Genomic DNA, 26,691 nt, shown 5'->3' with positions numbered 1-26,691 from the left:
TGAAGAAAATAAAATATATGAATGACTCTGGCTTAAACAAATACTTAGAAAAGCAATGGGAAGGGAAGTAAAAGAAGTAACAGTGAAAGAAAATGGGCTTAAAATTTTAACTCTTATTATTAAAATGTGTAATTGTTAAAAGAAAAGGCATTCCATTAAAAATAAATTAAATAAGACTAAGTATCCTAGGCTATAAAGAATATATTCCCCACCTGTATTTTTAAAAATTCACTAAATCAATCAATCAGTCAATCAATCAATTAATTAATTCACTTTACCAAGGGAAAAAATTACTTATATAGAACTAGAAACAATAACAAAGGCCAATATTACAGCTTTGGATTCAGGTTGTGAGCAAAAGAAAATATACTTTTATATATACACTTTTAAATTTTCATCTGTAACTGAAAGATTCTAGTTTTTTATTTTTTTAAAAGATTTTATTTTTTAAGTAATCTCTATACCCAATGCGTGGTTTGAACTTTACAATCCTGAGATTGATGAAGAGTTGCATGGTCTACTGCCTGAGCCAGCCAGGGACCCCAAGATTCTAGCTTTTTAAATTATTGTCCTTTTTGCCAGAAAATTCTAGATAAACATCTACGTGATTTTACTTGGTTTCATCCTATAAAAAGTGGTGAAAGAATGGCTTTTCTGGACTATTTACTTTCACTTCTTCACCTTAAGGCACTGTAGAGTCCCAACAGCACAAGCCATATATAGTTAAAAATAATGTTCAATCTTTGACACTTAATCATTTGTACTCCATACATAATAGGATCCCCAAAGGAACTGAAACAAGATTCAAATATAATTACAGATCTCACAATGTAAATCAAAACCAACAAAAGTTCCCTTTCTTACACTTTGGGAATAATGTTACTTTATTATACCTAACAGGAAGCCCCAATACAACTATATTAAGATGGTGTACACTTCAGGAATTCTGGGTTAGCTATTTTCTAAGTGTAACTTATAAACTAGATATGGTAAACTGAAATTTCACAAATTATCTTAAAATCTAATTCTATAAGGAAAGGGGGCAAGCATTAATAACTAGCCAAATATACAAGGGTACAATTAAGTAAACCAGAGCTTGCACTTTTTAATAAAGAACCTCAAAGGAAGTAGCAGATAGGTATTTCTGGACTCCAAGGTCAACTTAATAAGTACCCAGTGGGAATTAGAAGACAGTTCCCCAGTGCTTCTCTCCAAAACTTGCCTACTGACAATCATTCAGGATAAATGCATTCTCTATGTTCCAACACCATCCTAGAATTAAGATTCCAATTTACTGTCCTCTTACCCATTCTGATGCCCAGAAGCTAGCCCCAAGAATTAAGAAGTTTATTCTGAATCTTAACTTATGATGTACTGAAGTTCTACTATGTGTCAGCTAACTAACCTTTTCTCAAATAAAGGTTTGCACATGATTAAGGTTTCTGAAATTTAAATCTTAGCATGTAAATTATTTGACCTTCCTGGATAATTTCTCCACCACCATTCTGTGGGTGAGTTGTGATCTAGCACATCCATCTCAGGAAGTTTTGTTTGGCTTTCTCCATGGAGAATTCACCTATCTCTTCTCAAGAGTTTGTTACTCCCACAGTTGTCCTCTGGGATATGTTATTGTATACAAACCGATTTCTTTGGTACTCGGTTTTCAGTTAAGATGTGGCTCCACCCATATAAAAACAACTGTGTATAAGGAATTTGAAAGCTTTACTTATTATCTATGAGTAAGTAAAGTATCTCATTTTAATTTTAAAAAACAAATTTCTAACTTACAATTAACAATTTTAACCATTGACAACAAATTTGCATTTAAAACAAAGACAAGTGGGTCAGGACCACCATCCTCTAATTGCTGCATTACTGAAATCTGTGATGGTTTCTCTTCCACAGCATAATCTGTAAGGGAAGAAAACAATGTAAAAGATTAGTTAAAATGACAAATCAAGACGAAATCTGATGCAGGAATGGGCTGATTATTCACAAGAAAGAGTTAAACACTTGATTTACAGATATGGTGAACATATCTGCTGACCCACTGTAATGCTAATAGTTTCCCTTTCATTCTCAAAAGTGACCCTGTCCAGTTTGGATGAGAACATGTTATCCTATAATATAGACTTCTCCACAAACTGACTTATGCCATAATCTAAAGGCACCCCTTTAGCATATGCACCCCGCTATTTATAGCAGCATTATCAATAATAGCCAAATTATGGAGAGAGCTCAAATGTCCATTGACTGATAAATGGACACAGAAGAGGTGGCATATATATAATGGAATATCAGGCATCAAAAGGAAAGAAATCTTGCCATTTGCAAGGATGTGAATGGAGCTAGACTGTATTATGCTAAATGAAATAAGTCAGTCAGAGAAAGACAAATACCATATGATTTCACTCATGTGATATTTAAGAAACAAAACAGATGAACACAGGGGAAGGATAAAAGAGAGAGAGGGAAGCAAACCATAAGAGACTCTTAACTTTATATACAGAGAACAAACTGAGGGTTGATGGGGAGGGGCATGAGCTTAATGGGTGATAGGTATTAAGGAGGGCACTTGTGATAAGCTCTAGGTGTTGTACGTGAGCACTGAATCACTAATTTCTACACTTACCATAAGTAAGAACCCAATCTTACCATATGTTAACTAGAATTTAAATAAAAACTTGGAAAAGTAAAGGTAGCCCTTTAACAAAAATTCAACTATCATTTCATTTCATTTCACTCCAACAAGAATTTCACATATTACATGTTCTAAGACCAACATTTGAAATAATCCATGATCTACAAGAAAGTGCTAATACCCTAACCTCCAGTTGAAAAGGGTGTTGTGGGGTTGAGGGAGAAGAGAATCTGACTTTTTACTCTATATTCTTTGGTACTGTTGAGAATTTTTTTTACCATTAAAAAACTAAACTTAAAAAAAAAGTGCCCAGAAAATAAACTAAAACTAAAATAAACTAAAACCATGATAAGTGACTGGCTTTGTGAAACACTTCCTCTAAGTCAAGAGTTCAGCACATGTATCAATCACCAAAATCACCAGTAAATCACAACAGTTTCCAACATGGACAAGTTAATACTTGAGACCCTGCACAAAACCTTTCCCACTGAATCCCTGAAATGTGTCTATGTGTGTATGTGTGAAATGTGTGTATCACAGTACGTGATATTCAGTCATGACATTTTGACTGATGGTACCATCTTCCCAGTTTGAAGTCAAAATCGTGTATAATAACCAATAGAAACCAAAAAACTATTTTTTGGATGTAAGAGGAAATGTCTATTTTACCAATAAATGGAAATGTTCATTGAAAAGAAAAATACTAAGTGACTTAAGAGAAAATATTTGTATGAAGTTATCCCACTGGAATACAAAACTGCAAAATTCTGGTGAAGAGACAGGAATAATATGGTTTAAGTAAGTATAAATAGTTGTTTCTTGTAGGAGGTATCTTAATAATTAGATTTAATGAAAATGGAATCTTATTTAAACAATAGAGTAGGCCAATTTAACTTCTTGTAAGTTAAATCTAAGACTCATTAAAGTAACCAAAATTTGAACCTAACAAAAGAATGTTTTTAGAGAGTCTGAGTAAAGTAGTAAGGATTATACAATCAAAAGAACGCTTAACTTACATGAAAGTTCACAGCTGAACTATCTGGGACATGGCTGGATTTTATAGTCTGATACTTTCAGCCAACATTGTTGAGACCCCACAACAGACCCAGCATCATGGCAGGAGAAGACACGAGCATGAATTAAGTCTGAAGAAATGCATGGCTTAAGTGAAATGAATCAGACCTATAAAATACCTAAATTATAGTAAGAAAGGTGTTAATATAATAGTAAAGGTGTATAAGAATTTCTATTCAGGGGCACATGGGTGGCTCAGTCAGTGAAGCCTCTAACTCTCGATTTCTGCTCTGGTCATGATGAGAGATTGAGCTCCATGTCAGGCTCCATGTTCAGCATGAGTCTCCTCAAGATCTTCCTCCTCCTGCTCCCTCCTCCTCTACTCCACCCCCAGCTAATGCAAATGTGGTCTCTTTCTCTCTTTAAAATAAATAAATAAAATCTTAAAAGAAAAAAAACTAATTTCTTTTCAAACAGAGATGATGTAAAACACTACTACAGAGCAGCACTAGTAACGATTCAGAGAGGAGCTTTTCATTACTCTGGATTTTGAAAAGGTGAGGAGTTCTTCAAGGAGTCTACAGTATACAAACATATTCTAGGCAGAGGAAAGGAAGATAAGGAAAGTATTAATTACATGTCTACTTTACACCAGTCAGTGTTCTCGCTACATACTTCCAAGTATGAAATCTGATTTAATACTCATAATGACTTCTAAGTAAGTATAATTACCTAAGTAAGATTAGGAAAAAGATTCAGGGAGGATAAATGAACTGCCCACTGGGTCACAGCTAGAAAGTAAGGGTATGAGGATTAAAATCCAGGTTTGTCCAGTTTTGTAGCCCATTCTCTCCCGACTATTCCACAGCGTAAGAAAAAACATGGAAGTGTGGAAAGTGAATATTCAGAAAACAGTAAATGATCTGTAATGTGCATAAAGTACTGGGGTATTGGCTGGAAATAAAGTTAGAAAGATAAGTTGAGATAAAGTTGTAAGAAACACTGTATGCTAAAATGATTAATTTATACTGAAGGCATTGGGAATCCACTGAATGTTTCTAAGCCAGAGCACTAGATGACAATATCTATGTAATACAAAAAGATAATTGGCAACAACATGGAAGATAAAATAAAGGAGAGAAAGACTGAAGGCAAGGTGACCAGGTAAAAGACTAGGATAAAATTGTGGAAAGATGATTGATAAACCACCTCCTAAAAATATACTAACTAGATGCTGATCTCCATGTATCAGCAATAAATTTTAACATAGAGATAAGCATTCTTTTGAATGGATAGTCATTTTACTTCTTACCAGAACTCAGTAAAAATATTTTTTAACAGTAAAATTGCTATTTATGTTCAGTGCTCTCCATTTATCATATGTATAATTCTGAATGTATAATATATTGCAAAACAAAAAGTTAGATAATGTCCTGACTGTTCAATCAAGTGGGCCAAATCCTAGAATTATAGGCAACTCTTCAGTGTCATGTGTTTCAAAATACAAAGAAAGAAGTGCCAATGAACTACATTTATTTTATAATTAAAAATAATAAATCCTTCCAACAAATGAAATGACCTTATAATATAAAAACATAAATATCTACCCTAAATCTACCAGTAATAGCAACAATTACTTTCATGGCACTGAGTAGTTGTTTTCCCTGTTGGAGAAGAAAAAAGTGGTTATCACTCAAATTCTCTCTCCTTCCCTTAACTAGAAGACAACATCTGGCTTCCCACAATTACTATCCCTGTTTAATATGTAAGTCCACATACCTCCTTTCACACCCGTAGAGATGAGAATGGGAGGAAGGCCATCTTCAGGAATTAGGTTCATTGCACTGCCAACAGGACTTCCAACCTGAGTTATGCTCCCAGAGAACAGAGAAATATCCGTCTAGGAAAAGCAAATCAGCAAAGTGAGCTTTAGAGAGAGGTCTAGACTTTAGCAGGATATCGTTGAGAATATAAATGTGAATTTAAGTGAAAATTTGGAATTCATCCTTTTTGAAAAACAGCACAAGTTTCTCATTAACCTGTGGTTTCCCAAAAGCCTGGGTTTATACTATGAACATATTTCCAACTACAGAGTTTCTCTTTTTGATATCACCAAATCATAATAATGACAGAAGATGCCTTGTAACCCTGGTTGAAGCTTTCTCTACCTGGGTTTCCTCTGCCATAAAAGAAGATATTTTTAAAAACTTTAGCGGCAACAGAAACAAAGTTTCAATGTTATCTCAGTTTCTGAAACTTTAATACATTTGGGTCCACTTAATTCTCATTTACATTGCTTTTTATTTTTTATTTTATTTATTATTTTTAAAATTTTATTTATTTGTCAGAGAGAGAGAGCAAGAGAGCACAAGGAGGAGGAGTGGCAGGCTCAGGGGAGCATATACGGGACTCGATCCCAGGATTCTGAGATCATGACCTGAGCCAAAAGCAGACGACACTTAACCAACTCAGCCACCTAGGCGTCCTTTACACTGCTTTTTTAAAAATAACTTCAAGCCACCTAGGCGTCCCTTACACTGCTTTTTTAAAAATAACTTCAAGAGACTCCTGAGTGATTCAGTCAGTTAAGTGCACCTAACTCCTGGTTTCGTTCGGCTCAGGTCATGATCTCAGGGGCATGAGATCAGGCCCCTTGTCAGACTCCATGCTGGGCACAAAGTCTGCTTAAGATTCTCTCTCTCCCTCTCCCTCCTTCCCTCCTCCCCTCCACTTTCTAAAAACATATTAATTAATTAATCAAAAATAACTTTGAGAATAGTGGTGATGGTTGTACAGCAATATGAATGGACTTACTACCACTGGTTTGTATGCTTAAAAATGATTAAAATGGCAAATCCGATGTTGCATATATTTTACCACAATAAAAAAAGGAGTTAAAATTAACTTATAAAATACAGAGATTAAAGGAGTGCCTTGGGTGGCTCAATCGGTTAAGTGTCCAACTCTTGATTTCAGTTGAGGCTGTGATCTCAACATGGGTCCAGGCCCCATGTAGGGCTCCATGCTCAGCAGGGAGACTACTGGAGGATTTCTCTTCCTTTCTCTTTGCCCCTCCCCTGCTTGCCCTCTCCTTCTCTCTCTAGTAAATAATCTTTAAAAATATACAGATTAAAATAAGTCATTGTTTTTATTTACTATGCAATGAAATAAAACTTCAAGTTCATTTTTCTTTGCATTAATATGAAGATCACATTAACTACACTATAAAGTATAATGCTGAAACACACATTTGGGGTGGAGTGAATTCTTTCAATCCATGAGCATGGAATGCTCTTCCACCTTTTTGTGTCTTCTTCAGTTTCTTTCATGAGTGTTCTGTGGTTCCTCGAGTACAGATCCTTTACCTCTTTGGTTAGGTTTATGATCAGGTATCTTATGGTTCTTTTTTTTTTTTTTTTTTAAGATTATTTATTTATTTATTTGACAGAGAGAGAGAGAGAGAGAGATCACAAGTAGGCAGAGAGGCAGGCAGAGAGAGAGAGAGAGGAGGAAGCAGGCTCCCTGCTGAGCAGAGAGCCCGATGCGGGACTCGATCCCAGGCCCCTGAGATCGTGACCCGAGCCGAAGGCAGCAGCTTAACCCACTGAGCCACCCAGGCGCCCACCAGGTATCTTATGGTTCTTGGTGTTATGGTAAATGAAATCGATTTTCTAATTTCCCTTTCTATATTTTCATTGTTAGTGTATAAGAAAGCAATTGATTTCTGTACATTGATCTTGTATCCTGCCACATTACTGAATGCTGTATGAGTTCTAGTAGTTTGGGGGTGGAGTCTTTGGGGTTTTTCATATAAAGTAGCATCTCATCTGCAAAGACAAAGAGCTTGACTTCTAATGACTTAATGTGCTCAAAGATCTACTAAAATAATGCTCTCCTCACTATATTCTATACAACTAAGCAAAAAGAAAAGCCTTTAGAAGTGTTTAAAAACTGTTTTTAACATGTTTAAAAATATTTATAGCAGCTTTACTCATAAGAGACAAAGACTGGAAACTATCCAAATGTCCATTAACAGGAATACAGATAAATTGTCATATCCATACAATGGAACACTACTCAGCAATAAAAAAACAAACAAACAAAAAACAAAAAACTAGCTTTTGATGCACACAACATGGATAAATCCCATAATCATTAGTTTATGAAGCTAGACACAAAATATTATATACTATATGTTCCCATTTATATGAAATTTAAGAACAGAGGCGCTTGGGAGGCTCAATCAGTTAAGTGTTTGCCTTTGGCTCAGGTCATGGTCGTGGGGCTGAGTCCCACTTCAGGCTCCCTGCTCAGTGGGGAGCCTACTTCTCCCTCTCCCTCTGCCTGCCACTCCCCCCGCTTGTCCTCTCTGTGTCAAATAAATGAAATCTTAAAAAAAAAAAAAAAAGACATTTAAAAACAGTCAAAACTAATCCACAGTGATACAAATCAAAATAATGATTGCCTTGGGGGAAAAACACACAGGTATTGACAGAAAAAGGGCATGAGGGAACCTTCTAGAGTGATGGAAATGGTCTATATTTTCACATTGGCTGAATCCAGCGGCGGCTGCATGGGTTTGTCTATAAGTTCATCAAGTTGCTTCCTGAAGATTAATATTCCTGAAGCACTTCACTATCTAGATTTTATACCTGAATCAAGATTAAAACTATTCTTAAAAAAAATATGTCCATGTCTTACTATATTTTTCTCTAACTATAATTTAGGACTCTATCAGTTTTTAGGGGGTTTTTGCTAAAAATTTTACAATGTTCTTGGGGTGCCTCGGTGGCTCAGTTGTTAAGCATCTGCCTTCAGCTCAGGTCATGATCTTGGGGTCCTGGGATCAGGGCCTGCATTGGGCTCTCTGCACATCAGAGAGTCTGCTTCTCCCTCTCCCACTCTCCCTGCTTGTATTCCCACTCTCGCTGTCTCTGTCAAATAAAAAAAAATAAAATCTTTAAAAAAAAATTTTTTTTGGCAATGTTCTGGCTAAAAATTTTGCAGTATTCGCAATATATCATCATGTAAGAGGAGATTTGGAAAATTTTATTGACAAACGATTACCTGCTTTGAAAGCCTAGTACAGGAAATACAGTAATCTATTCTAACTCTTTAATGACACATAAATCCATCTTTTAGTATCACAGAAAGTGGTCATCTGGCCTCTACTAATATATCATCTGTGGAAAGGAATTTATTTCATTCAGTGAGCTCCTATTAAGTGCCCACTCTACAGGGTCCTAAAGATGAGAAAAATATATTCCAGTCTGGCCTTATAAAATCTGTTTTTCCACATTTTACCAGATAAGTATTAAAATAGAGTGTTAAACAATGCAAGAGACAGAAGTAAAATAACTAACTTTGTTTTAGTTTTACAAACTGGGCTGAACTTTGTTTTGTTTCTTTTTTCTTTTCTTTCCTAACAACTTTATTTGACAGAGAGAGAGAGATAGATAGTGAGAGAGGGAACACAAGCAGGAGGCACCGGAGCAGGAGACGCAGGCTTCCCGCTGAGCAGGGAGCCCAATGTGGGACTTGATCCCAGGACCCTGGTATCACGATCTGAGCCTAAGACAGACACTTAATGACTGAGCCATCCAGGCACCCTGAACCTTGTTTCCTTGTAACATTCATTCACTAAAATTTCCTCTTGCATTGAAACAAAATTTATATTCTAAAACCCTATCGGGGCACCTGGCTAGCTCATTTGGTAGAGTGTGCAACTCTTGATCTCAGGGTTGTAAGTTTGAGCCCCGTTAGGTATAGAGATTACTCAAAAATAAATTTTTTAAGATTTTTTTTGCTTTTATTTGATCAGAGAGAGAGCAAGAGAGAGACAGAGAGAGAGAGAGCACAAACAGGGGGAGTGGCAGGCAGAGGAAGAGGGAGAACCAGGCTCCCACAGAGCATGGGGAGCCTAATGTGGGGCTTGATCCCAGGACCTCAGGACCACAATCCGAGCCAAAGGCAGATGCCCAACCCACTGAGCCACCCAGGCACCCCTAAAAAGAAGATCTTTAAAAATCTTACATAGAAACCAAAAAGTAGGGGTAGCTAGGTGGCTCAGTCAGTTAAGCATCTGCCTTCTGCTCAGGTCATGATCCCAGGGTCCTGGAATCAAGCCCCCCGTTGTGTTCCCAGCTCAACAGAGAGCCTACTTCTCCCTCTCCCCTCTGCCTGTGCTCTCTCTCGCTATCTCTCTCTCAAAGAAAGAGAGAAAGAAAGAAACCAAAAGGTAGAACAGAAGACAGCAGAGAGCTGCTCAGTTTAAGAGAAAAGAATAGAGGGACTCTTCAGCCTCTTTTATATGGCCTGGCCCTTCCTCACCATGGCACTCCCACAACGCCACCACAGAATCTGGGGAACAGGTTGAAAACCAATATACAAAGGGTATATGCAGGATTCCATCTGCATGACTTCTAACAACAGCACTAGCCTGAGCTCACTGTGAACAACCTTCATAAGAATCTTCTTCCTGAAAAAAACCTCCAAATATAGAGCAAACAAGAACAGATTTTTACCAAATTTACTTACCCTTAGACACACACACACACACGCACTAAACTGTATCTGAAACTTACAGGGTTCCACGGAAAGGTCACTCAACTTGGGCAGAAACAGCCTAATGCTGAATAAACTAAGTACTCACTTTTAGTTACTGTTTTTGTTTTCTTACCTCTGTTGGTAGAGGACTGGTAGTTACTGGCTTTACTGGGTCATGTGACACAGCCAAGGTTCCTGCAGAGGAAGTTCCATTCACTGTTAATTTGGCTGCATCAGCAACTTCTCCATTAGGCAAGATCCCATCAGCAAACCAAACTCGCCTCTGCTCTCTGGGCTGAGCCACTTGAAGAGCCAGAAAAATAAAACAGGCATCAACGTGATATTGGTAGGGTTTCTAACATCAAAGAAGAGAAGGTCACCAATTTCAGAAGTACAAAGAAATGACTATTTAGCATCTTATCATTATAAATACAAGAACTATAACTGTGTATAAAAGTGGTTATAAATTAATAAAATACGAGTTTAAATATATTTTTTACTTCTGCAACTTCAAGTTAAATCTTTATTTAAAACACTTTACTTTAAAATATTAAATACACTTATGATTACATCACATATCCTGCTCCATATCATTGACAGAGAAGCAAAGAAAGCTGGTTTAAGTGTCTAGGAAATAAATTAATAGCAGGGAAAAAATATCTAGCAATAGACAGCCATATCTCCTAAAAGTATGAGGTTTCCACAGGAATTAAATATCTGGAAAAGTGATACCATATTTTTAAAGGGCAAAAGATGCCCTGAAGAATGTTGAAGAATTATTTACTAATAAAGGAAGAGTTGGCACAGACATATAAGAGAATTGGGAAGCAAACAGACCAGATCTTTGGCTGACGTGTAACTGAAGATGAAAGACTGATCTGGTAGTGCAAAAGTAGTCTGCAGTAGGGGAAAAGCTGGAAAACTAGGTCTGATGAAATGATCTCTTTAAATCCAGTTCCGAAAATCAATCCCAAACAGCCAAAACAAAGACAGACTAGGGAAGAACAACAAAAATGACAAATGAAGTAAAGAGAATAAAGATTTTAAGAAAGAAAGCCTGAACTCATAAAAATACAAGGAATATGACTAAGGGATGATCTGAAAAGATGGGAAAATGAGAAGAATATGACAATATCAGTAGAAGTATTTGTTCTTCAAAAGGGGAGGAAGGCTATTTAGCAAGGGGAAGGGAATATTACTAGACAGAAAGACATAAAATTAATGAAAGAAGATTGATTTTAATTATCAAGGGAAACTTCCTGACAAGATTATTTTAAGGGAATATATAACCGGTTTTTACTACTGATAATCTCCTGAACTTACAACGTACTGTTCATCTGACAATATCATAATTCTAAAGATATAATAAACTAAACTAAGTTGAGCCTATAATGTCCTACTTATCATGTGATATAATCAGAATTAAAGTTCTGGATTTTATAAAGGTCTAAGTACCTAATGATATTTTCAAATGGACAGATTAAAAATGAAAAGAGGGGCACCTGGGTGGCTCAATGGGTTAAACCTCTGCCTTCGGCTCAGGTCATGATCTCAGGTTCATGGGATTGAGCCCCACATTGGGCTCTCTGCTCGGCAGGGAGCCTGCTTCCCCCTTCTCTCTGCCTGCCTCTCTGCCTACTTGTGATCTCTCTCTCTCTCTCTCTCTGTCAAATAAATAAATAAAATTTTAAAAAAATATAGTTAAAAAAAATGAAAAGAGAAAATGGCAACATGTTTCCAAAAAGCAATACTAGAACCAGCTGGTCCAAAGAAAGAACTCTTCATTTTCATAAACTCCTACAAAGAACATTAAAGTAGGCACGAGGCTAGGATTTTACAGATCAACCTCAAATTCTGTATCTTTTTTCAAGTATAAGCAGTGTAATCACTACATTTTTAAGCTGGAAAGGGTATTAGCATATTTTTAGAGGTGCCTCCAAAATATCAGGCAACACAGTATTTACTTGCCCAGAAATAATCTTGACACATTTCTCACCTTGTTCCTTCCACTTTAATAACCACCCAAAGGGACTTAATCTATAGTGTTTTAAAGACTTGTGCTGTAAAATCACATCAGCACCTTTTCAGAGGAACTTGGTGAGGAAAAAGAGAGAGAAGAGCACATGATCCCCTACCTTCTGCTCCAGGGTGCTTTAAAACTCCCACAGGTACCATCACAGTGGGAGGTGGAGAGCTCAGGGCTCCTGAGGCCTGAGCTTGCTGCAAGGGAGGGATAGTAGAACAGTATTCAGCAGGATTGTTAGGGTTAGGGCTCTGGCTTGAGGCACTCATCATGTTCTCCCAGGCTTGAGCTAAAGCAAATACAGACAATCAATGTGAATGGATTGCAAAATATGGACACCAAGACCTCCACAATATTGGATAAATAATGTAGCTCCTCCTCAATAACATTCATAGTATGTCTCTCTTCCAGCTAGTGAAAGTATTAAGGTGATAGGTGATTTTATTCAATAAAGGAGACCGTTTAGTCAGTAAACTATTTGGAAGCAACAAATATGAATTAGGAGATACTTCTCATATAGACTGAAAGCATGTCAGTCTGAGGTTAATGAGTAGGCTCCTGGCCCCTTTAAGAGACCATACATTCCCTTAAGAGGGAGTGAAATATCAGACTTACTAAGGATTTGCAACTGGGTTAGCATTTAGACATGGGGGGCAGGTTTAATATTTGATGCATTTTATAAAGTTCTATCAAAAATCAAAATCGGGGACTAAAATAGCATAATTCCATTATATGATTTTTTTTTGTTTCATTTATAGACGTCAAGGCTCTTAGTTGAGGTAAAATCTCAGTTGAAAAATTCTGAAGCCTAAAGCTCAAGAGAACACATCTTAATATGTTTGTGAATTCTGATTTCGTGTAATCATTACTTCACATAAAAGTATCCAGCAAAAACAACCATTTCACATATTTGGTGTCTCAAAAGCAGAGGATACATTTGAACATCAAAATGTGCCAATGTCATATAAGTGCCATCAACCAATATGAATGATCACAAATGCATTAAGATTCTGTATACTCTATTATTTTACTAACTAATATTTTAAATATTGATGTATCAACTATTGTTTTTAAAGTAAATAGGATGAAAGCTGCTACAGAAATGAAAGATACCAAATTTTATCTTCTAGGTTCAGGTAATACCACATGCCCAGGAATGGAAACCACCCAATTTTTTTAAGCATCCTTTAAAAACTCTCAGGGACGCCTGGGTGGCTCAGTGGGTTAAGGCCTCTCTGCCTTCGGCTCAGGACATGATCCCGGGGTCCTGGGATGGAGCCCCACATCGGGCTCTCTGCTCAGCGGGGAGCCTGCTTCCCTTCTCTGCCTGCCTCTCTGCCTACTTGTGATCTCTGTCTGTCAAATAAATAAATAAAAATCTTAAAAAAAAAAAAACATTTTAAAAACTCTCATTCAACATCAAAGAATGATCCATAAGATTATGAACATTTATTGCCTCCAAACTTCAGGACAAGGCTAAAAACAACAGCTATATTCCTTTAAAAGCACTGGCAGAAAGAGGGGAGGAAGAGAAAAGGTGAAAGGGAAAAAGGGATAGGGAACACTGAAAAGCATCAAATTAAATATTCAGAAAAAGACTTCGCTAAGCCATGCGAGAGGAAAGACACTGGAAAAACCAGAAAAAGTAGATTACTTTAGGATCCCCTGGTAAAGGGATCCTTGGCTTAATAAAAATAAGTATTCCATATGAATCCTCTGCCATTTCCTTCATCTTTAGCTATGCCAAGTTTAAAAAAAAAAAAAAAAAAGAAGCTATCAACTTGAAAGACCTCATCAAATAAAAGAGGTACTGGGTACTGTGATTAGGTATCATGCTCTTTTCTGTGGATATATGTCCGAAAATGAAAGCAGGAATAAAAATCATCAATTGAGCAAATGAGTGAAATAACTACCATCTAAAAATTGACCCTTAAGAGTAGAGAGAATGAATTAATATTTGATCAAAATTATAAGAATTCAGAAATGGGAGGAAATTGGATGGATCACAGGAGATCAGAACAGATCAGATTAACTGACATGCAGTAGGTTAATAAGCCAGCAACAGGAAAACATCACTAGGAGCAACGCAGACAGACAGAGCAGGAGGGGTCTTAAGCAGATAGGTTCTGGCCTCCAGGATGCACCCGACCCTGGCACAGGCAGCGGTGGTATCCAAGTTGAACATTTTATTAGTAATTCTTCTGGCAACTGTGCAAAGATGTACTCAAAGAGGAAATACTACATTCTGATCAATTTTGTTGCATCTCTTTACAAAATACTGCTTTAAAATTTTTAACTAAAATTCCCTTGGATTCATTTCTGGTCCCACAAAGGATGAACACGGGACAAGCTATATTTACCTTCTCCTGGCCATGCTCTTTTACCACATAACTAAATTCAAAACAAATATCCTTCTAACAAATCTAAGTAGTATTAAGGTGATAACTGATAGAAAAATGGACTCCTCTATTTGATCTTAGATGCTAAAATATTTATCTTTAACAAGATAAACAAAACAAGGTGCTACTAAGACTATATTTTATTAAGTTATTCCCTAGAGATGGCTTCCCTTGAAAGGAAAACTTAGGCCCAATTTTAATATTTTATCATCTGAGTAGTCAATAGCTCCCACACCCATCCCACTTCAGTCATTTCGTAGGAACATTAAAGCCACACAGCACCAGATTTCCATAAGAAACTCCATTTTCCTGCAAAACTTACCTGACATTAGCATTCATTCATTGAGTTTAGGTACAGGAATTCTGAAATTCTACAATACTTTCAAAACATGGAAATCTATTTTCAGTTAACGTTGTGCCTTTTGAGAAGGTGAGCAACTTATAGAGAAAGGAAAAAACAGCAGTCTTTTCATAGGAATTCTCTTGTTTTGTCTCCATGACTGTGAATCCAAACTCTTTTAATACTTACCATTCATTAGCACTGAATGGCAGATTACACATACTCTAGCTTCCTTTCTATCCATGTATAACAGTTTACATTTCAGGCTACAGCAGGAAGCACAAAAAACCTGTAGAAAAAAAGAACATACTAAATTTATTTAGAATCACGATACAAAGGGAACAAACTAATACTGACCAACACTGACTGACAGAAAACCATATTAATACAACACTGAAAACTTCAAAGGAAAACTCAATTGAAGAAGCTGGGCACAAGATCCAATTCAAAAGCAAGAGCAAGATGACAAGTCTATCAGCAGTAAAGAAAGTCAAAGTGTCGGCTGAAAATAAAAACTTAGCCAAGATCACATAAGAGATACATAGCGGGGGGGGGGGGTATGAGCTATCCTTAGGCAAAATTCCTATACACACGTCACATAACATGGGCATTTAAAGATAGTTACATCTGTTTGGAAAGCCAAGATAGCAGGGTGAAATAAGCAAGCACTAAGAATTCCAGGTTTTAGCTTCTGGTTTTTACTCATCTTGTGTGTGGAATAATAACCATAATCATCATTTTTACTGGTTTGGTATGAAAGCCAGGAAAGATCAAAGTATACAATTCAACCCTAAAATAAGCACAGGCGTAGCTACAGAAAATCAAAGCACGCAACCAAAAATTCACCAAGCCAATTTCTAGCACCTTATTTCCACTTTCCAGGGTTGGTTCCTGATAATCTTACTTTCTTCTCCCTTCCACATCAGGTAGTAATTGAATCTCCTTAGCTCCCTCTTAAGATTTATTTTCTTGAGAAGTCATTAGTCACTTATCACAGAGAGCCCCATACAGGCGGAAGGCTGTTGCCAGTATGGTAAATTCTACTAATCCAGTCTTTATGGTCCAGAAGTATCTATCTGACAAAGATGAATCAAGACATGAGGTCATATTAAAGACAAAGAGAGATCCTCTCCTTTCCTACTAGGTACAATTAATCTATCTAGCTACCATGATCACCAATTTATAGTTTTCAGAGGCTTTATATTCTCAAAGTAACTCTACAATGTAGGGAGAACAGGAAATAGATTATCCTTTTTCTATCAAAAGAAACTGAATTTGAATGGTTAAAAGACTTGTTCTAGTTCACAGTTAAGTATATGAATACAAGCTTTTTACATCTACTATCTCCTTTAACCTCAATGAAGGTACTCATTTACAATTAAGAGAGTTAAATAAAAAAATGTTAAGTAAAACCTCTCAGTTGTACAGCTAGTAGGTTACATAAGTCTCCAAAGACCCTGTTCTTAACTGTTACGTAATACTGCCTCATACTAATTCATATATGGCCTTTCATTTTAGTTTGAGACTTCACTTTTCCTTCTCCCTCCCATGACTTAGTCAGTGGCTAAGTCCTGCTGGTTCTCACTCTTGAATGGTTCACTCTGAATGGTTCTTCCAAAATATCATCTCCTCCCCTCCATCAATAACGCCACTGCCTTTATTTAGGGTTATATTATTTGAGGCTAAGAAGATAATCATAATCAATTATCTGTCTTCCTAACTTTTAGATATGCCTTTCTAATTCATCTTTCACACAAGAAATGACAGAACTTTCTAAACAGTGAATCTAATCATATGAATCCTGAAATAACCTTTCTACTCAAGACATAAAACAAAGAAGCTATCACTCACTCATTCATGCTACAAATGTCTGAGCTCCAACTATGTGCTAGCAGCGCAGCAGGCTACCCTACTAGATGTAGCAGTGAACAAAATAGGTACGACCTTTGCCTTCATAGTCTATGAAGTCTATTTCTATGAATAGAAATTCATAGTCATATCAGTCTACAGGGGTTATAATCTGAAATTAAATAATCACACAAGTGAATATAAAAATTACTTGCTTCAAAAGAAATACATGATAAAATAAGATGTTATCTAGGCCTACCTCGACTGGCAGAGTCAAGGGAGGTTTTATTTAGGAAATGAGAGAGAGAAAATCTGAGATAAAAGTTTTTTATGTGTAAAATGGTAACAGGAGAGAGATAATAATAAGAGGAAACAGTGAGTGCACAGGTCCCATTAGGGGAAGAAAGCATGTCTCCATTAAGAAACTAAAAATAGTTAATGTGGCTAGAGGCCCTTAGGTTAAAAGAGGCATTGAATAAGATGAGGCCAGACAAGACAAATACCATATGATTTCACTCATGTATGGAATCTAAGAAAGAAAACAAATGAACAAAGAAACAAAAGAGATAAACAAAAAGAAAGACAAATACAGAGAACTGGTGGTTGTCAGAGGGGAGGTGAGTGGGCGGCTGGGTTAGATAAAGAGGATTATGAGGTACAAACTTTTAGTTATAAAATAAGTCACAGAATTAAAAAGTAGAGCATAGGGAATACGGTCTTTAAGAGTTATGTATAGAATTGTCCAATCATTATGGTGTATAGATGAAAATATAACTCTGTATATTAACTATACTTCTACTTTAAAAAAAGATGGCAGGGGTGGCTGGGTGGCTCAGTGGGTTTAAAGCCTCTGCCTTCGGCTCAGGACATGATCTCAGGGTCCTGGGATCGAGCTCCACATCAGGCTCTCTGCTCAGCAGGGAGCCTCCTTCCTCCTCTCTCTCTGCCTGCTGCTCTGCCTACTTGTAATCTCATTCTCTGTGTGTCAAATAAATAAATAAAGTCTTTTAAAAATGGACAATCTGAAAAGGAAATTACAAAATTCCAATTATAGTAACATCAAAAAAGAATAAAATAGACTAGATAAAATATTTGAGTTTTATATAATGAACAAAGGGCTAAGATCCATAACATATAAAAAGCTTCAATGAACTATTAAGAAAAATACAATGCTACAAATGCTTCTAAAGAAGAATTCACACAGGTGAATTTACAGAAAAATTTACCGAAATATAAATAAAATGACTAACTAAAGATATACTAAGTATCACTTGTGATAAAATAAAAATTAGAAGAATGAGATACTCTTTTTCTAATATTTTTAAGAGACTGGTATTATCCAATGGTGGTGAGGGTATAGAGAAAAGATACTTTTGGGGTGCCTGGGTGGCTCAGGCAGAGCTGAAGCCTCTGCCTTCAGATCCAGTCATGATCCCATGGTCTAGGGATCGAGCCCTGCATTGGGCTCTCTGCTTAGCAGGGAGCCTGCTTCCTCCCCTCTCTCTCTCTGCTTGCCTCTCTGCCTACTTGTGATCTCTGTCTGTCAAATAAATAAATAAAATCTTAAAAAAAAAAAAAAAAAGAGGAACTTTCTCTCATATCCCCCTGGTGGTAGTGTAAATTGGTGGATTAATTAACCAGTATCTTTTAAAATTTTAAATGTTCTCTCCCTTTGACTTAGCACATGCAATTTTTAAAAACTTTATTTATTTTTTATTTTCATTTTAGAAGGGGGAGGGGCAAAGGAAGAGAGAGAATCTCAAGCAGGTTCCACACCCAGCACAAAGCCCAAAGTGGGACTCAATCCAATGTCCCCAAGATCACAACCTGATCCGAAATCAAGAGTCAAATGTTTAACTGACTGAACCATACAGGTGCCCTTGGCACATGCAATTTGAAAGATTTATCATAAAAAAAAAAAAAGTCAAATGTGCAATGAGATGTATGCAAGAATTCGCCCTGTATGGTTCATAATAGTCCAAAGTTGTAAACAACAAAAATGTTCATCAGTAGAGGAATGGTTAATTAAACTGCAGTATAACCATTAAATGGAATGCTGTTAGCCTATAAAAAGAATGAAATAGTTCTCTATTTGATTACAAAAATAATCAAGTTAGAGGATAAGAATTGGACAGAAATAGGGCTTTTTCCCCCCTTCTCTCTATTTACTTTACATTATTTTTTTGGTGTTGGACTGGGATATTTAAATTTTATTTTGAGTAGAGCCTTTTCTGTATTCTAAGAGGAAAGAGAATTAAAAGGATTAGTTGGGTATTACAGGTTAAATCGTCACTACCCCAAATACGTATATTGAAGTCTTAACCCTCAATACTTCAGAATGTGACTCATTTGGAAATAGGGTCTTTATAGAGGTAATCAAATTAAAATGAGGTCATTAAGGTGAGTTCCTAACGCAATATAAATGGTGACCTTATAAAAGGGGAAATATGGACACAATATGTGGAGAATAGGATGTGAACATAAAGAGGACCATCAACAAGCTTAGGAGAAAGACATGGAATAGATCCTTCCCTCACAATCCTCAGAAGGAACGAATCCTATTACCACCTCGGTCTCAGACTTCTAACCTCTGGCACTGTGACACAATAAATTTCCATTGGTTGGGGGAGGAGCAGAGGGACAGGGACAAGTACACTCTTCTGGCCTGGAGACAAACCAAGGGGTTGATCTCACCACCCTGAGATCATGACCTAAGCCGAAATCAAGAGTTGGAGGCCCAACTTACCAAGCCACCTAGGTGCCCCTAGTGCTACTTTATTATGACAGGCCTGGTAAATGAATATAGTTGGGAACTTTCCGAAATAAAGTAAAGGACTTGATTTTGGTTAAAAAAAAAAAAAAATCCTCATGTAAGAATGGGGAAAAAAAAAAAAGATATCCTTTTGTAAAAGCAAGCTAGGGGGGCAGCATCATGCAGCTGAACAGAAGGACCTAAGACCACCTATCCTTCCCAATATATGATGAGCCTAACAGTAGTGTGGAGGGGGATCTTTTATGTCTCCAAGGAAATTAGAGCAACAAAGTTAGTTAGAAAAGTGGATGACTTAACCAAGAAACTACCTACAATGGCAAGAAAATGGTAGTCAGGCAAAGGGATACACCCAAGCCAGAGAACTACACGGGATCAAATGTAACATACACCACAAAACCACACAGGACAGTGCCTCTGACTGACACAGATGGTGTACCACAACATGAAATAGAAGACTGACCCAGAAATGCTGGCTCTCATTCTCAAAAAGACAAAAACTATCATGTAATAGTTCCTCGGGTTATAAGAATTAGTACCATGGAATAGACAGGCAGAATCTAAGAGACTGGAACCAACTGAGAACAGGTTAATAGTCTTGGATTTTAAATTACTGGACAATACTAAAGTTGCCTGACAAGGCCAAGATCAAGTTGTTTGCCATGAATCAGGTTAGTCAGTGTTCAACAAGGGCATTCTTGGCATTTGGGGCAGCCAATTCCTCACTGTTTAGCAGCCCAGGTCCCAGATTACTAAACACCAGTAGCAACCCATCACTGTGACAAACAAAAACATCCCACCCTCACATTGCAAACATCATCTAAGTACCTTCCCTGGTTCTCTGAACTAGAGAGTCAAAAAGTCAGTTCTAGAAATAGAGAATTACATATTTGCACATACAAACTTATTATACCACCAAAATATCATACCATATACTTTTATTATCAGAACTAACACAATCTACTACAATCTATTATATTTATTTAACTTGTTCTCCATTTTCCCAAGCTAGGGTACAAACTTCACGAAGTAAAGAACTAAAGTATTTCAATACTGATATCACAGTGCCTGAAATAAAACAGGGACTTAACAAATGTTTACTGCTTACTTGATTACTAAAATTATTGCACACATGAATATATGAGCAGAGAAGCATTAATGTGGACTTATCTGGGAAGGCCTATATCACAGACACATTTGTCTTTGTAAAAAGACAAATTATGATGATTTATAATACATATTATATTCAATGTTCCAGCTAAGTACTGGTTAAAATGTTCCATTTGTGTGTTTTTGTTTTTTTTTTTAACTGAGGTCAGTTCCTTTATTTTGTTGTTTACATATACTAAGGTTTATTCTTTGTAACACAGAGTTTAATGATTTTTTAATTGAGGTATAGCTGAGATACATTATATTAGTTGCAGGTATACAACATAATGATTCAGTATTTGTATATACTGCAAAAAGATCACCAGAATAAAGTCTAGTTAATATATGCCATCATACACAGTTAAAGAATTTTTCACTATGACAACTTTTAAGATTCACTCTCTTAGCAAACTTTAAATATGCAATGAAGTATTAATAACTACAGTTGCTATGCTGTGCATCACACCTCTATGACTTACTTGTTTTATAAGTGGAAGTCGGTACCTTTTGACTCCCTTCACCCATTTTGCCATTCTACCTTACTCCTACCCTTATTACATCCCTCCCTCTATGAGCCTAGGGCTTGGGAGGTTTTTGTTTTTGTTTTATTTTTAGATTCCACATAAAAGAGAGATCATAAGGTATCTGTTTATTTCTAACCATTTGTGTGTTTACATGTAATTTTCTTTAGTGTGGCATTTCTGGATTCATTCTCAACTTTATCATTCACTGGCCAAACGAGTTTGTGGGAATAATTTAAACTCTGCAACCTTCAGTTTTTCCTCATACGTAAAAATTAAATGTTAATATTTTCCTTCTATGGCTTTCATGAGGATTAAATGACATAATACACGGAAAATGTAGTACACAGTAGGAACTGAGTGAATGATAACGCCTTTCTTATTTCCCTTTTCTTTCCTTTCAAAACTTCCCATTCATGGCTTTCTACATAACAAATCCTACTGCCAAATTGGTAAGTTTTGTTTTAAGATTTTATTTATTTATTTAACAGAGAGAGAGAGAGATCACAAATAGGCAGAGGCAGGCAGAGAGAGAGGGGAGAGAAGCAGGCTCCCCGCTGAGCAGAGAGCCTGATGCGGGGCTCGATTCCAGGACCCTGAGACCACAACCTGATTTGAAGGCAGAGGCTTAATCCACTGAGTCACCTAGGTGCCCCAGATAAACAAGTTTTATACTCAAGTACCATGTGTGCCTATTTATGCCCCTTACTGTGTGCATAACACTCAGTCCTTGAAAACTCTTGAAAATTCAAATCAGCAAATGTTCACTTATTTCTTCCCAATTTAGAATAAGAGTGGAAAAACTGATATCCCAGGTCTTCAAAAAAGTACTGTAATTATGACAAAAAATAACTGCCTTGCAAGAACAAACACAGGAAAGTGCTTGTAAATGACCAATATCCAGCTATTCACAAAGACAAATGACAATAACAACTTGTAAAAATTCTTAAGTGCAGAAGAGTACTTTACCCTGGGCTATTAGCAAATACCAAAACCAATGTAGCAAGAGCTAAAGCAGTTCTGATTCCAATTCTGCCTCTATCCAAACACCTGTTCCAACTTGACTGTTATTAACTGAAAACAAAAATAATTATTAGTCATTTTAGGAGTATACCACAGGAAGGGCTTTTATAAAGGTCTCTAATTCGACCCTGCAATTTTATTTCTAATCCACGTTACACAGGAAGACAGATACAACAACAGAATTATAAGAAAACAAATTCGACATAAAACCTTAAACTTATTTGAAGTTACCAGACTGGTTTCCTCTAAGATGCTATAAATTAATTTTTATGTTCTGTTATTATTTTTTAAATAACCACATTGCGTTTTAAGTTTTATGTGTAGGTTAAAAAGTGCTAATTTGTAAAAGGCAAGCAATTAAAACATGTCCCTTTTTTTAAAGCCATATTCTGGCCATTCTGCATTTTTAAAACTTATTATTACAGAAATTTTTAATCATATAAAAATAGACATAACAGTATAAAAAACGCCTAAGTGCCAGTGCCCAGATGAAACAATTATTAAAGCAAATCCTCACCTACTTCTCTCTCATTTAATCATTTTGGAACAACTCTCATATATCATCTTTAAATATTTCAATATATATCTCTGAAACACAGGGACTATTTTAATACAACACTACCATATCTTAAAATTAAGATTTCTCAAAATTAACAATTTCTTAATATCAATTATCTGAACAATGTTAACATTTTTAATGGACTTTTTTTTTAATAGACTCTCTTTTTTATTTTTTTTTCTTTTTAAGATTTTATTTATTTATTTGACAGACGGAGATCACAAGTAGGCAGAGAAGCAGGCAGAGAGAGAGGAGGAAGCAGGCTCCCAGCTGAGCAGAAAGCCCGATGTGGGCCTAGATCCCAGGACCCCGGGATCATGACCTGAGCTGAAGGCAGAGGCTTTAATCCACTGAGCCACCCAGGCGCCCTAGACTCTCTTTTTCAGAGCAGTTTTGGGTTTACAACAAAATGAAGCAGACATTAAACGGCACTCGATATACCCCTCCCCAATACATGCCCTAGTCTCTGACATTACCAACATCACTCATTCTGTTTCCCAAGGTTGAAGCTTAGATAATTGAATTTAGATCTTTCTTTTCTAATTTATGCATTTAATGCTGATTATTGTATTCTTTTACATTTTATTTTATTTAACTTTTTAATATTATGCTTGAAGCAGAAATCAAAGAGGTCCATATACTATGATTAGTGAATGTCTCAAGTCTCTTATTATACAGGTTCTTCTTCAAAAATATTTTATCAAAAGAATTGAGTCATTTGCCCTGTACTTTCCCACAATATGGATTTCATTGATTTTCTTCTTGTGGTGATATTTTTTAATGTATTTCTCTACCTTCCTATTTCCTATAAATTGACTGCTAGATCTAGAAACTAATCAGATTCAAATATGCTTTTTCTGAGAAGACTATCTCATATAGTTAATTTTTTTTTAAGATTTTATTTACCTATTTGACAGAGGGAGAGACAGCAAGAGAGGGAACACAAACAGGAGGAGTGGGAGAGGGAGAATCAGGCTTCCTGCTGAGCAGGGAGCTCCACAAGAGGCTTGATCCCAGGACCCTGGGATCATGAGCTGAACCAAAGGCAGAGGGCTAACCACTGAACCACCCAGACAACGCCATCCCAAATTATTATTTTTTTAAAGATTTTATTTGTTTATTTGATAGACAAGTAGGCAGAGAGGCAGGCAGAGGGAGAGGAGGAAGCAGGCTCCCTGCCGAGCAGAGAGCCCGACTCGGGGCTCGATCCCAGGACCCCAGGATTATGACCCCAGCCGAAGGCAGAGGCCTTAACCAACTGAGCCACCCAGGCGCCCCCCAAATTATTTTTAATCAAATCAATATTAAGAACCACTATTAAGAATTAAAAACAAAAAGAAAATGAGAACAATTACCCAGAACTCCAATTAAAATTACTTGTTTTGTATTTTACGTGTTTGCTTTATATATACATGTTTTTATGACCAAGAGTAACTTTTATAATTATAAGCAAAGCATAACTATGAATTTGCATTTTATTTTATACATATATCATTACAGACATTTTTCAAACTGCCTTATAATTATTTTTAGTGGTCAATCCAGAAGTATATATCGTTTATTTATCATTATCCAATTTTGGACAGAAATTGCTTTAAATGTATTTGCTATTTAAAGTAACACTAGGGACGTCTGGGTAGTTTAGTTGGTTAGATGTCCAAGAACTCAACTCAGTTCTTGATCTCAGAGTTGTGATTTCAAGCCCCATGCTGGACTCCGTATAGCATGGAGCCTACTATGGAGCCTACTTAAAACCAAAAAAAGCCCTTTGAGCTTAATAAATAAATAAAGTAACACTAAAATGAACATCTTTTTGCCTTACATTTCTTGCTCATTAGGAATTATTTTCCCCAAAAGGAATTATTAGCTCCAAGAATTGACACTTAATGGCATTTTAAATGTATAAACACGGTGATTTCAACTTAACATCACCTGCATTGAGTATTATCAAGTTCCTATTGTTCCCTGTATAAATATGAAATTTTCATTTTTACCTCATAATAACTAATAAATTTAAATATTTCTCTACTGTCTACTAACCCACTTAAACCTCTTTTGCCCATTTACATACTGAAAGTGTGATGGTTTTAACAAAAGACACTTTTGTCATTTGACATTCTGTAACCAACGTCTAATTTGTTCTATCAAAGGAAGCCATTTAAGACTCAATATCCTACTCTGAGTTTTTCAAATAATTTTCTTCTGGCTTAAAAAAACATTGTGACTGGGGTGTCCGGCTGGCTCAGGTGGTAAAGCATGCAACTCGTGGATCTTAGGGTCGTGGACTCTGGGGAGCACCATGTTAAGTGTAGAGATCAGTTAAAAAAAAATTGACGTGACACCTGGGTTGCAGAGTTGGCTAAGTGTCTAACTCCAGTTTCCAATCAGGTTGTGATCTCAGCATTGTGAGACTGAGATTATGCTGGGCTCAGTGCGGAGTCTCCTTAAGACTCTCTCCCTTTTCCCCTTCTCCCCTCTCCTCCCCTCTCCACAATGATAACTTGTGTGCTCTTTCTCTCTAAAATAAATAAATAGATCTTTGGGAAAAAATTGTGACCAACCTAGATGAAATGGACAAATTCCTAAAAATACAAAACCTGCCATATCTGAATCAGGGAGAAATAGAAAATCAAAATACATCTATAACTAGTAAGGAGACTAAATCAATAATCAAAAACCTCTCAACAACAACAAAAAAGCTCTAAATAAAATGGCCTCATTGGTAAATTTTACCAAACATTTAAAGAACACCAATTCTTCTCAAACTCTTCCCAAAAACTGAAAGGAAAAGAACCTTCCCTAACTTTCTGTGAGGACATTACCCTGACAAGAAAGCCAAACAAAGGCACTACAAAAAAACTATAAGCCAATATCCCTTCTGAACACTGAAGCAAAAAATATCCTCAATAAAATACTAGTAAACCAAATTCAGCAGCACATTTAAAGGATTATGATCAAGTGGGATTTATTCCTTGAATGTAAGGATGGTTCAACATAGGAAAATCAATGTAAGACACAACATTAATAGAGTGGAGAAAAAAATCTACATGACCACTGATACAGAAAAAACATTTAACAAAATTCAACACCTTTACATGGGAAAAACACGCAACGAACTTAGAAAGAAATTACCTCAAAGGCCATATAAAAAATTGACAGCTAACATACATAACAGTGAAAGACCGAAAGCTTTTCCTCTAAGATAGGAATAAGATAAGGACGTACACTTTTATCACTTATATTCAAGCTTAGTATTTGAAGTTCAGCCAGAACAATTAGGAAAGGAAAACAAATAGGCATTCAAATTGGAAATTAATAAGTAAAATTATCTGTTTACAGATGGCATAATCCTGTATGTAAAAAATACTAAAGATTCCATAAACAACACTTAAAAAACTAATAAATTCAACAAGCTTGCAGGATATAAAGGAAACACACAAAACCTATTGTATTTTTTAAAAATATTTTTATTTATTTATTTGACAGAGATCACAAGGAGTCAGAGAGGCAGGCAGAGAGAGAGGAGGAAGCCGACTCCCCACAGAGCAGAGAGCCCGACGTGGGGCTCAGTCCCAGGACCCTGGGATCATGACCTGAGCCGAAGACAGAGGCTTTAAACCACTGAGCCACCCAGGCGCCCCTGAATTTTTTTTTTTTTTTAGATTTATTTATTTACTTGAGAAAGAGAGAGTACATGGGGGTGGAAGCTGCAGGGGAGAGGGTGTAGAATCTCCAGCAGACGCCCCGCTGAGTGCAGCCAGACTTGGGACTTGATCTCACCACTCTGAGGTAACGATCCCATCCAAAACCAAGTCAAATGCTCAACTGACTGGACCACCCAGGAACCCCCTAAAATCA

At 36.4% G+C, this 26,691-nt stretch overlaps 1 protein-coding gene across 3 annotated transcripts in view; it reads right to left on the bottom strand.

The window, feature by feature from the left end:
* The window catches only part of ZFYVE9 (zinc finger FYVE-type containing 9), a 142,981-nt gene that overhangs the window by 76,031 nt on the left and 40,259 nt on the right, over positions 1 to 26,691 (bottom strand). For 2 of the 3 annotated variants that reach the window (XM_044238227.1, XM_044238226.1), the window contains 5 exons: positions 15,153 to 15,252; positions 12,337 to 12,513; positions 10,335 to 10,504; positions 5,435 to 5,555; positions 1,789 to 1,911 (listed from right to left, as the gene is read on the bottom strand). In XM_044238227.1, coding sequence (XP_044094162.1) covers positions 1,789 to 1,911; positions 5,435 to 5,555; positions 10,335 to 10,504; positions 12,337 to 12,513; positions 15,153 to 15,252 — 691 coding nt within the window. The remainder of the gene's footprint in view (positions 1 to 1,788; positions 1,912 to 5,434; positions 5,556 to 10,334; positions 10,505 to 12,336; positions 12,514 to 15,152; positions 15,253 to 26,691) is intronic. The other variant, XM_044238228.1, reaches the window with a different exon arrangement.

This window comes from Neovison vison, chromosome 2, assembly GCF_020171115.1.
Source record: "Neovison vison isolate M4711 chromosome 2, ASM_NN_V1, whole genome shotgun sequence".
NCBI classification, from domain to species: Eukaryota; Metazoa; Chordata; class Mammalia; order Carnivora; family Mustelidae; genus Neogale; species Neogale vison.
Note: the sequence above shows the minus strand (reverse complement) of the source record. Positions and strands in the feature narration are given on the sequence as shown.